The sequence below is a fragment of the Vanessa atalanta genome, chromosome 16 (genome assembly GCF_905147765.1).
Source record: "Vanessa atalanta chromosome 16, ilVanAtal1.2, whole genome shotgun sequence".
Lineage (NCBI taxonomy): Eukaryota > Metazoa > Arthropoda > Insecta > Lepidoptera > Nymphalidae > Vanessa > Vanessa atalanta.
The window spans coordinates 4,867,330-4,880,909 of record NC_061886.1 but is presented as its reverse complement, the minus strand read 5'-3'; the positions used below and the strand labels follow the sequence as shown (position 1 = coordinate 4,880,909).

At 29.2% G+C, this 13,580-nt stretch overlaps 1 protein-coding gene across 1 annotated transcript; it reads right to left on the bottom strand.

Annotated features, from left to right (window-relative positions):
* Positions 1–1,134: 1,134 nt before the first annotated feature.
* On the bottom strand, positions 1,135–11,748 carry LOC125069948. Its single transcript, XM_047679576.1, has 4 exons — positions 11,594–11,748; positions 3,594–3,676; positions 3,280–3,397; positions 1,135–2,319 (listed from the first exon to the last, which is right to left on the bottom strand). The coding sequence occupies exons 1-4, from the start codon at positions 11,652–11,654 to the stop codon at positions 2,090–2,092; spliced, it is 492 nt and encodes a 163-aa protein (XP_047535532.1). The 5' UTR covers positions 11,655–11,748; the 3' UTR covers positions 1,135–2,089.
* Positions 11,749–13,580: the final 1,832 nt, after the last annotated feature.

The window sequence follows — 13,580 nt, the reverse complement described above, 5'->3', positions numbered from 1 at the left end:
TTAATACAGTCTCAGAAATGGAAAAAAGTTTAACTTACCTTGGATAAAATGAATGAAAATGATTATTAGGTATCTGCTTAAGAACTGTTTTACCTCCATGCCCAGGTTACTCTTTTTATTATTTAATTGACACCACTGAACATACCGTAAACAACGAGCTTACACACCATGCTTCATATTATCATATACCAGTACGAACTTAGAATTTGTCCTTGAACTTTCGGTTAATGAGTATAAATTCATATTTCATTTATCGTCCATAAATTTTTTTAAAGAGAATTGTGAAAATTATTATATTATTCACTATATAAATATAAAATAAATACATGCTCTTAAAAGAGGAATTGTAATTCTGTTAAGATAATCGTAAATTTTAAATTATGTTTATTAACAATAGAATAGGTACAATTAGGAAATAAATAACATCGAAAATTCATAAATATATATTTTAATTACAAATATCTCCACGCAAAAAGTCGTAACATGATTTTTGGCCAAAATGAGATTTTAGTACTATAATGTAATATTATATAAATACTAAACATCTGTGAAAACAATATTTTCATATTTTCCCTAAATACCGAGATTTTAATTCGCTAATAGTCTTATCATACTTTTTAAACTCCCGCGCAAATAGTCGTGTGCTCGGTTGCGACGATTTGCGTAGATCTATTAGAGCGTGCACAAGTGAACCATTGGTTAGTTCCGACGTCGTTCTGTGAAAACAAAACCGTACCGATCAATCTCATTCGTGTTTTCTCCATCCTACGTGACATAAGCGAAATAATCTGTGCCCTGTCGGCACAAATAAAAGTCATCAAACTAAGAATTGAATTGAAAAATAACAAAACATTGATACGGTGTTTAATAATCTAAAATTAAAAGAAACTGTTTGTCATATATATTTTAATGTTTTGTGAAAAAATCTAATCTGTTTTATATAGTAAATTTTATAATAATATATTCAATCATTTGTTTCTTATTACTAATTCGATTGATATTAATCTTTCATATTTAAATTTAATAATTTTAGGAAGTATATAATAGCAAAATTAATATTGCTAAAATGTACATTAATTAGATTAGAGGAGAGGGAAATAAAATATTGTTTTTTTTTTATTAACTTTATTACAAACACAATATCGTCTTAAAGGGACGGTCAACACAATTTATGTGTATACATAAATGCTTAATCTATAATTTTTAAAACTTTTTTTAAATGAATATTTCATTGTGCCTAATATAATTGCTTATATATAATGCAAACTAAAATTTATTCTTAAATATATGTAGTGCGTACTATTTGCCCAAATATACATATTTTCTGATTTATTAAAATTTGTTTTGATGGGCTGTTAATAAATATACAAAATATCCAACAGATAGGTACTAAGTAGCTAAAGTTATATTTATTTTTCGGACAAAATGCTATCATAATGTATTTGTACCTGATTCTTTAATAAAGACAATGATTAACAGAATACGATAATATATAATACTAGTTAATTATAAAAAAATATGAATTGATTACGGAATATATTCAATTCATTTTAAAAAGTAAAACAAAACTACTTTGGACGGGTTACGTAGAAACAAGGCAATTTTGTTTAATATTAAAGAAGCCGATTTGGCACTAAATTTTATATATAACATTAATATTACATGCAACACTAACAAAAATTTTCAAAAAGAAAAATCAAATGAACCCATAACAGGCGACATTTTTTCCGTACCATTTTTATTTTAAATTCTATCGTAACAATTACTAAATTAGTTTATGTTCTATCAATATTGGATAAAATAACTAAAGTAGAATAATACTATGTATTTAATTCGTTTTCAAATTTAATTTTATTCATAAATTAAAGCATAACTATATTTCATGTTTTTGATTTCGCTTGATTAAAAAACAAAGTTAAAAGTATAGCAATATGAATAAGAAATACCTCATTAAGAACTCCGTCACTATTATTAAAATAATTTTGTAATTGTTTTCGATTGTATGTGTTTTTTCAACCACAAATTTGAAAGGTTTCAAAGCGGAAAGCGTTTATAGAAGCTGACCGTTTTTCGTTTATGTTTGTCGATATTATTGTTTGGTGTAGAGATATGACGAAATGAGAGCAAAGATTGCTAGCGGCATCGAGACGGCAATAGATCCAGCACCATTACACCTGTCCTTGTCGCACACGCTGCAATACTTAATCCGCTTGCTAGGGTCCGCTGGCATTTGTGATGCCTGGTTGTCGAAGAGGCGGCAGGAGTGGTTCAAGTCGGTCGGATTGGCGTCCAAACAAGTACGAACAGTTGCTCCATTTTCTGGAAATAACAAATAAAATCTTATATATTTTTTGGGTATACACTAGTAGAGGAGTTCGGCTTTAAAACGTTTTTAACAGACATTGCATAAGTATGATGGCCAAAGACATCAAATTAAATATTTAGTATTTCTTTTGTTTTTTATCGTGAACGTATCGAGAATGACCAATCGAATCGGCCGTAGTTGTTATTGCTTATATTTTTTTTCATTTTTTTTTTTTTTATTTATTGCCCAGTAAATCTGTCGGGTATCTGCTAGTAATAGATAAGCTATGAAGAGCTTCTATATACCTAGTTAAGGTAAATATTTTGTCTTATTTTTAAGCGCACGTCTGCTAATCGGATAACTATAGCGCCTAGCCTACTCGTATTTTATAATAGAAACATTATAAATAGCCACCTCGTTGCTCTACTGTCTATTTTGTACGCTAGCAGATCATGAGGTACAAGTTCGTATCCAACGTCAGGTCAGTAAAAGTTATTGAGTTTCTTATCAATTCCATATCCGATAGTATCGGATATGGGAGCCGTCCAATCCGAATATGGGAGTGAGGAACTAGAGAGTTTAAAGTGCTCCAGTGTTTGCGCAGACATGCTTGAAATATTTCCAACGTAGTTGGCTCACCTATAAAGTCTATAAGACTATCCGACGCGGCCGATATCGATCAGGAGGATATAATCAATAACAAAATTTTACATTAGATAAGTGTAGTTATGCGGCCCGTCTTAACCCGGCGTGCAGGGTGTGCGAAAAATCTGCGCCACATTAATTGACGCCTCACCGATATGCTCAACTTTTGGACCAGATAGTGAGGTACCCCAGGAGTTGTCTTATTTGGAGGTAAGTGAGAATGCTGGAACACTGGTTGCACCTGGATGTTTGTTGTCCTTAACACTTGGCTGGTAGTATTATATATTTGTCATTCTATTAAAACGAAATTAATTAAAATTAACACTAACGCATGATAATCTTATGGCAGTATCTTGGTGCACCGACGACTCCTTCTACGAGCTCTCGTGGCAAAATTTCTCTCAAGTACTGACGATTGTAGTTGATCGAGTCCTGGGTGGTACAGTCCTGAAATTAATAAAAAATAACAAAGATAAGCTAAATATTGACCTTGGAAGATATTTGAAATAGTAACAGATATAGTTTGAAATCGTTCATCTGTAATAAAATCGATTATAAATATCTATTATAGTCGTATAGTTGTTGTTAATTTAAATATAAATATTGTAACTTAAATCGTTTTTTTTTATATTTTTTTATTTACCACCAAGCTTTTTGCTGATGAGAAAGGATCTTTGCATTTTGGGTCCGACTCAGAGTTGCATTGGTAGCATTGAAGACACGATCCTGAAATAAACAAAAATAAAATCTGAACTGATTGAAAATTTAAGTAAATATAAAAATAATAAATTAATAATTATATTATTGCGTATAATAACAACCAAGAACATTCACACGCATACATACAAATTAACGCAAACTCAAACATTTTCTTCATATATAGGTACACATAGGCACCATGACTTGCGCACCTGATTCAACCCACACGTACTAGGTTTTTTTTCAAACAAATAGTTGTTACGAGAAAAATGAATGATTGTTTACATACGAGTATGATTCATATTGAAACCATCTGTTTAAAAAATATTCTTTTAATTCAATATTTCTTAGTAAATAATATTAATAATATTTTAAATTATATATTATAAAGTCATCATTCATAATCATAAGAAAAGTACGTTCTTATATCATTATCGAACTAAGTGTTGTTTGAATATTCCGAGAAAAAAAAAAAATTAAAAAGGTATATTTATGCCTCTGATTCCTTTTATTGTTCGTTTATTTATAAGTAGATCTCATGGCCTTAAATATAAGATTTTAAATATTCGACCAAGTTGTATGATGAAATTGTAATATATTTATTCCCAATCTGTGCTGTAATTCATATCTAGTGCACAAACACGGCAATTAAACAGAAATATGAATATCAACTGGACGAAAACCAACGGATCGAATTATTCGAAAAATATTTTTGTAATAATTGAGTAACTATTGTAATAAAGTATCTTAAAGAACTTGAATTACTGTTCTCAATTATTTGAGATATAATATGTTTGGAGGATCGTTTCTTTTGCAATATGTCCTATATAATCTTATAGTTCTCTAATAATTGTATAATGGGTGACAGTGAGGTGAGTAAATACAAACATAAGATTAAAAAACATAAACCGTTGAATTTCTTACTCAAGCTCTTAATTGAGGCTATTTTTTCCAAAATGGTGAAAGGTTTTACTTTGAATATCTATATGTAAGCGTAATGCTGCGATATTTAACAAATAAATTTTAATTTTAATTTGAGTGAACTATTTACAATTTCAAACTATATAATGCAAAATGGTTGGGAACAACAATCAACATTTTATTACTTCTTTGAATTCATTGACATATGTAATTAAATTTAAATGAATAACCCATTACAATTTTATCAATAGAAATTCGACTCTTTAAATATCATTCACATGTATGACTTATGGTATACTAATTTAATAGCTTTAGTTTTCTTATTTTTTAACAGTAAATTATTTATACTAACTAAAATTTTAATTCACGAATAGTTTAAATCGTGCTAATGTTACTATTTTTTTATGTTAAGGCAATATCAATACAAATTTGCATTTTTTTCTTTTTCTTTGACTTTTCACAACGACCCATTAAATTTTATTATTTTGATATCAAATCAATCACTCGAGCACCTTTTGTCTAATCCTAAAAGACATTTGTAATCGTCAAGTGTTGTGCAAAATCAAAAGCTTTTGATAAAACATTACACGGTTCCAGAATATGTTTCTTGTAATGTACATCAGTAGGCTTACGTAAGTACAGTAGGCAAATATACATTTTTGATACTGTTTGTTGTCGACATTTTTGTCAAGAATTATGACGCAATTCGTACAGTAGCTAACGCTCTTCTAGGACACAATATTCTGTTTCGTTCCAGTGTGATGGATATGTGGTTCAGTTCTATAACAAAAGAGGATATACACCAAATCATCAACGCAACAGATCTCATTCATTATTTCATTAGTAAATAAGTCAGTTATGTTGAGTAAAAGGAATTTTGAATGGATTTTATTCCTTTAAATTTTTAAATAAACTATATGCTTTAATGTATGTCTAATGAAGTGAGGAAGTAACGGCTCGTATGTGAAAGAAGGAATCATGGAATTATTATCCGTAAAAGTTTAAGTTGATTTTGCAATTGTCATCATTTGTAATTATAAATAGTTGTGTCACAGCTTCGTTGTTACACCGGTTTACGTTAGTAGTATCTCAAACCGGTTACAGTTGAAGTTCATATATACAAACATATGTATAAGATTCTGTCATTGATGATATCATCCATCCATTTATAAATTTAGGCCATGATCAAAATCCTTCGAGAAATTACTGGCTACAGCGCGTAGATTTTTTTAATATCTTAGATTGCTTTTGATTAAATATTTTATAATTTAAAATGTAATATATAAAAGTAGTAATAATTTAAAGTATAAATAATAAAATTATGGCGGATTTACCTATAAAAGACAGATTTTCAAATCATTATACATGGACAATAAAATACAATTTTAAAATAAAGACTAATAGAAATCGTGACCGCCTGAAAACAACTCCAAATAAAAAATGTATCTACATATTCGTATTAAATAATTATGCAACTAAATGTGAATATTATGGCAAGATATTTCTCTAATGACCGCACTTAATTTCTAGAGCCGCATTGGGCTTAAGTTATGAAGTAAAAATTTGGTACACATTGTTTTTTTTCTCAGATTTTGGCGACCTCCCAAATTGAAGAACATTGAATTTATTGCCCTAATGTAATTCGTAATTCCATGTCTTTTCACAAAAAAAATAAAAAATACTTTTACGTATTTTCCATTTTACATTTAATAAATTACAATCTTGGACCTCTTTTGCTCTTTATGTATATATAAATACATATTTATATTTTTTTCTGAGATTTAGATGATTTTTATGTTTGATTAGGTCCCTGAATATTTTAAATGCAATACACAAAATTATTTCTTTACTCGTACAAAGTTGGGACCCGCAGGTGGTATTATATAATAAAGTTTAAGCATATTAAAATATATTAAAATTACTTACTGATCAATAAAACCGTATACGCTTGACAAACATTGACAACAGTATCATTATTATATTTAGTAAAGAAGACAGACATTTAGTCATTAATTCGATGAGTATCAGTATAATTAAACAACAAAAAACTAATTTCAATGTCTATTTTTTTCTCTTATCATTTGCTAACTCACTAACGATCAACGCTAGGTGAAAAATTCATATGACCTTAATTATACAGCGTAAACAAAAATGATTTAATCGCAATATTCTTATAATAATGGAGAGCCGAGCTTTCGCAGTTAAACGAGATGATTTCAATATGGCAGAGAAAGCTCATAGGAAATCTTGCACAATTTCAAGTTAAGCGTTTCTAAGTCTCTACACAATAACTAAAAATCAGACTTTGACAGTCAGTTTAATCAATCGCGAAATGTCAAATAATTAATGTGACTTTGATTACCATAATATAATATTGATAGATGAACGTAATATTTCTTTTAAGTTCTTGTCTAAGATTAACTCTCAAATGAAATACTCACACAATAGCTTTGCAGGATTCATTAAGCCTTTGGTCTATTTGTGCGTATTCCATACGTGTATTACTTATTCTTAGATGTTCTTATTTGTTATAGGAATACAATGATGTGAATACAGTGATGTGTGACACAAGGTTACACTTATTTGCTAATTAACCAAGTCTACGATTCATATTTGTGTAGTATATTTGTATTTCATTCGTGGCCCGTGTTGTCTTTTGGAATGTACCCAATTTTAAAGTGTCCGTAGAGCGTCCACCTTTAATCTATATAAATATTTATAACGTTCGTATTTTATATATTTGTCGAAGATACTAACTGGCAATTATATAGTATTATAAAATGTTCAATGTTTTGTTTCATAAATTATTATGACTTTTATTCACATAACCTTATATTAATGGAATATCTCACAAATCTAAATCAAATTATATACCTTGTGTTTAAAAATCTTTAAGCAAACCATTTTCTTAGTTTTGACCTTCATAGCTACGTGGCGCAGTTAACAATATAATGGTTTATGCATAAAAACAACAATAATTGCGTAATCAATTATTAAATACCGACAGAAAAACAGATTCATAAAAGTAAAGTAGTTATTCCAGTAGTTCCGAAGAAGTCCATAAATCGTACAAGTAAATTAATTTAAATTTGGTTGAAATAACTCATTTGTTTTATTTTTTACTCCAAAACACGAACGAACAATCCTACTTAAATTGATCATAAATGTTTATAATATCAACTAGCTGCTAGTCCATCACTTATTTCAGTTAAAATAATGATAAAAAAAAATTGTAACGCTTAAGAACGAAGACTTTAAGTTCTTAAATAAGCCTATGTTCCAAATTTCAGCACTATCTAGGCAGCAGTTTTGTCTGTGTGTTGATAAGCGATTCTATAATTATGTATATAACAACAGATAATGAAGCTTGAGATATTTTATTAAAAATCCCCGGCTGAACTCAGAGATCCAATCATGGAGTGGTGTCGAAGACATGGATGCGACGCGACGTGATTTAGAAAAATAAATATATTGAAAATAGTTTTATTAGAAAATACTTTTCCATTAGATATTACGTGTCAAGTAAAATTGGCAACTAGTTGTACTCCGTGACTCCATCTGCGTTAAACTTTGATCCCGTCCCATCTAGGCACCTTATTCCTTGTCAAAATTCAAACAAATATATTAGGCAATCGGTTAAATGGTTTATTCGTGTTTAACAAACAGAGATAAAATTTAACTTTTGTATTTATAATATTTGTTTTCTATAATCTAATATTGATTCATATCGTTAATAAACATAGCGTGATAATATAAATCAGTAATGATGCATTTAGTTTACCCTTTGCGGTATATAAATAGGTTATTAGTTAGCTGTACCAAGGCAAGATTGCGCTTCGAATTGCAATGGTTTTTTCAAGGATATCTCTAAGTCATTGCATCGTTCATAACTACGAGTATGTTCCAAGGTGTTGTTATGGATACGATCTATTTGCAAGTTCGAACAATGTTAATTGAATATGTCACAATACAAATATAGTTGTTGATATGACTATTGAATTATGAAATAAGATCAAAACAACAACCCTTTTTATAAGTATATTAATTTGAATTAGCTCAATTGTTTATTTAACATTAAATTATTTTAATTAAAATTAATCTGTTAATTCATTTATTAACTTGTCAGAATTAAATATTTTTATTCTTAACATAATTAAGATTACAGAGTTAAAATATTGTTTGAAAGCTGTATAATTATTGGCTTGATATATTTTAAATCGAGGCGATGACGTCGCGAGAAAACAAAATGGCGGCTGTTAGTTTTAACTTTTTTTTTGTAATACCCATACAAAATAATACTTGTTCGTTATAATATTGCTTTATTGTAATTATTAAATTGTATTTCATATTTCGTATCATTATATATATTTGAAAAAAGAAAGTAATTTTAACTTTTATTTATGTAAACTTATAAGATAATCATATTCCGACTCTATAGTGCCATAACGGCGACGAGGCGACAGATTAATTTATGTTTGTATACAATACTCTTTCGTATCTGGAAAAAAATGGAATATAAAGTTCTGTGTTGCGCAGTCGTTAAAAATCTGGAATCAGGCCAAAACCTAAAGTACAAATATTTATGCGTAAGCTAGGAGCGTTTATTTCTAATAATTATTTGATTTAGCGTAGCAATTGATCAATATGTATTTGCTTAATCGTGGTTTGTTTAGATATAAATCAAAGTTAAAGTTCGGAGAGATAAATCTTCTAGACGAGCTATGTATGAGTGTTTGTATGTGTGCGGTTATATCGTATAGAAATAGGTTAATCACTATGTGTGCCTTGTTTTTCTTGTTGATGTTGGTATTTAACACCTATTAAAATGCTATAGGTCATCAATAAGAAAATAAAACCCAGCTTCACCTATAAGGAGTTAATTAACGACATTGCACACATACAAAAATATGTATGTATGACGATGTATAGTCAGTCTTATATGTTTATAGAAATTTTATATTAATATTTCTATTTTCTTTGTATATTTTGAAAGTTACGTAAAGATTGCTATATATAATCTATAAAATACGCACATCGCTATGAAGGAGGGGTGTGGCCTTGATAATAGGCGTCAAGAAGGGGGTCAAGTAAATCGTGATGTCACTCAATGTATTAATGTCAATCTATTAAAAATATATACTTATCTTCTTTAAATAGTGATATTTAAAGAAGTGACACATTATATACAAACGGTCATAGAGAATTTCATAAAAGCATCTTTGGTTCTAAAATATTCGAATATTTTAAAACTTATATTTCTCATTATTATTGACAGTTACTATAACATATTTACTTTGAAAAAAAAAAACAGTAAAAGGCATATTTTTTCCGTGATTTTAATAATTACCACATACGGTTTGTCGCACTGCATTTCGTGGGTTAGTCTGTGTTTAAAATTAGCCTATGTCCCTTCTTGAAGCTTGATTCATACCAAAATTCATCTAATTCAATCAATATGTTTGATTGGTTTTGTTTAGTTACAACTATTTTTATTGCTATTTATCTTGTCAAATTTTAAAAGGAGGTTCATTGCATTGATTTATTTTTATTTAGAATTTATATTTAAACAATTCTTTCTGTCAAATGTATCAAATCTTAAAAAATGATGTTTTAATATATAATTTTATGTCACAAAACTAACATCGTTTTCTTTATTAATTTTCTTTATTAAAGATAAAAATATTAACAGGTTTGTTTGTATAGATAGAAAGTCAGACAGGGATAGTTTCGCATTTACAATATAAGTATAGATTATACTGTTTCTAAAGATCATAAGTCTGCTCTAATAGTAATGAACAGTATTGTCTATTTTTTCATTGGGGCTCAAACGACCCCGTAGTCAGATATGGGTTAAAAATTAAAGTCGTACGCACTTAAGCAAGACACATTTCTACTTTGTAGTTCTTTTTTATTTGTACTAAGTTTTGGCGTCGCGTCGGCTCAATAAATTTAGTGACCCATACGTTGTTCTCGTTGAAATCCTAATTTGGCAACTAGTTTAATCCTTTCAAAGTTATTTGTAAGAATAAAAGACAGGCTTAATTTTTTTTTTCAAAAGTTATAATAGTAGTGCCCATTTTAAGGAACATTTTGATCCTCCAATTAATCTTAAATCTTTTGATAGGGAGGCGAAAATAGCTCGAGAGGTCAGGAGAGAACCTACGATTTAAAAAAACGTCACTAGGCCCGAAAACCATTGCGCTATTGACACTATATTTTGCACATATGAAGAAGTATAATATAAATTATTAACAATGATTTACTGTATTGTTTAATTTTGAAGCTTAAATCTTAATTAAAAAACAAAAAACAATATATAATTTCGATTAACAATCGTATTGAATATAATTTAAAACTACCACTGGTTCGCAATGTACTAAAATTCTAACAATAAAAATTATCAAGTGACTAGTAGTTACTCCTTACTTTGAATTACTTTAATTTTTTATCAAAATATGATCAGCAAGATTAAATACAACGTCGCACTTTGGAGACCAGTCGTTGGTTTCAGAGAGCTCGTTTGAATTTAGCAACAAATCCAATAAAAAAAACTGGTAAATAAAAAAGCACTACCCATAGTATAACGAGGTGTAACAATGTAAGTACGTGATGTCATTGTTGCTCTGTCCTTGTGTAAAAGGAAACAAAACGAGTTTACTACCCAATAACAATAATAATGATTGTGAATCGTGATTTAGGTATAGCGATAGGTTATCGGTGATTAAATACACAACGAACGAAAACTAATACTTAATAGACAAATAAATGTTTTATTATTGTTGTATGTAAGTAAGGTAGTGTGGAATTTAAATAAGTTAATTGAAAATGCGATACCATATCTTTCAGTTACATTTAACTTATAAAGCGTTAAATTGAAATTTCGATAAGGTTATCCAATAAACGCATTTAAGATGATTGGTTCAGCTCTATCACACCTCCCATTCACATCCATACAACTTTATTCTTCTGTCTTAACTTCGAATCAATTACGGCGGGAAAATATAAATTGAAAAAAAAACATACCGATATCAATAACAGCGAGTAGGGCAACAATGCCTACGAGCAACACTCCACTTTTAGCCATGTTTATGTATATTTAAGGACGATTTTTATATTTATTTTGAAAATATACGGGCGATCTCACGCGACGGGCAACCAAGACTGAAACGCCGACCCACTCGCCGACATCGCGTCGCCGACGGACGCATTTACAACTGTAGGGTGTGTTAGATTTCTTAAGATTGCCGGATAATTTTTGAGTGTCAAGAAGTAGCGCTGAGTCTATATGTGGAGTTGCTTAATAAATGAATAGAAAAATGCTTCAGAGCTGTACGTCTCTTAGTAAAATATTAAGGTTGAATAGCACGAAAGCACAATTTCTATATTACGTTCTAAAACAAAATATTGTTTAAGCAAAAATCTGTTTTTTACAATAATCACAAAGAAAGAAAAGTTTGACGTCCAATATGAAATTAAAAAAAAACAACACTTATATGTGTTGAAACTAGGACCCACACATATTGAATGTAAAAACGACAATATTTATTTTCTATCAAAAGTTGAAATATAATATAAAAATACTTCAAAAATTTGTCCCCAACAAATCAACTAAAATATCAAATGGGAAGACAGATTTTAGAAGAACAAATTGAAATATCTAAGAAGAAAATTTTACTTACATATATGCTGACTTATTTCGTATACCAATATTTATTTACTAATAATTAATTTGATGTGATATGCAAAAAACTAGAAATTACAGAATAAATAAGATGATACTGACTGTCTACAATGGCGTACCACCAATTACAGGCTTACTCAATATGGGTAACATTAATAAATACTACTCTTAACACTTTAAAGTACAATAAAATACAAACAATCAAATTACAAACTTTAATAAGTGTATATAATTGATCGATGCTTCCCGACCGCAGTGCCACCTACCGGGTCACTTAAATGCACACAAAAAACTGCATCGAAATCGGTTTAACCATTTTGGAGTTTAGTTACACACACACGTATAGAATATTTATAGGCATAAATATGTATTTATATATGTATGTTATTGAGTAAATCGTTATTTACCGAATAGAGATATTTTTTATCCCTATTAGTTGCATAACTACAGATGGTTAGTTGATAAAAAAAACGCTTATAACGATTTAAAACGAAACCCACATTAATCCCTCCTCGTTGTAAATATCTCAACTATTTATATATTATTATAAGTTACTATGTAAATTATTCACTAAATAAATAATCTCGATGATTGTGTAATTATACCTGCGTTCGCTATTTTATGGAGTCTCATCTAAAACAAACATTAGTCCATTTTCAAACATCATGGTCACACCAGTTTTCTCTCACTGGTGATAAATATTACTACATAGAAAACTTTCCGAATATTCGTATGTTAGTGCTGTATCCTGATTGTTTCTGTAAATATGTCGTCCTTTCTTAATTAAGAATAATACTCAATAAGGATCAATCTAATTTATTATAGGATTTTAACGCACGACTTGTAGAATAACAAGTAATAAGATCCGCATATTAATTATTACGTACACGTAATCCAAAACGAAAACGAAAACGATACAGGGTCGATGGTTAGGCAATCAGGTGTTTTTCCTGAATATGACATTGTTTTATGCATCACGTAAGAGTCTTGTGAGTAATAAAAATTGTTTTAAACTAGCTAGGTATATGTTACACAATGAAACAATTATTATTAGTCATTGTTTTGACTTCCACTTTCAATTTAACTGTAAAATGTAAATAATTATACTTACAAAGTTAAATACTACAAGAGCGTTCATCACGATCTTGAATTAAATATATTGTTATTGGATTTTAAACCGAGATGTTTCGCCAGAATTGGATCGTAACTGAATATCGCGTTTTGAAATCTACAAGAAAACTGAGTTCTCATATTTTGTTGATGATAGTTTGATAAATGTCTATCATCATGGAGCCGAATTGGTCGTGGTCGAATAAGCTCTCGGCTTTC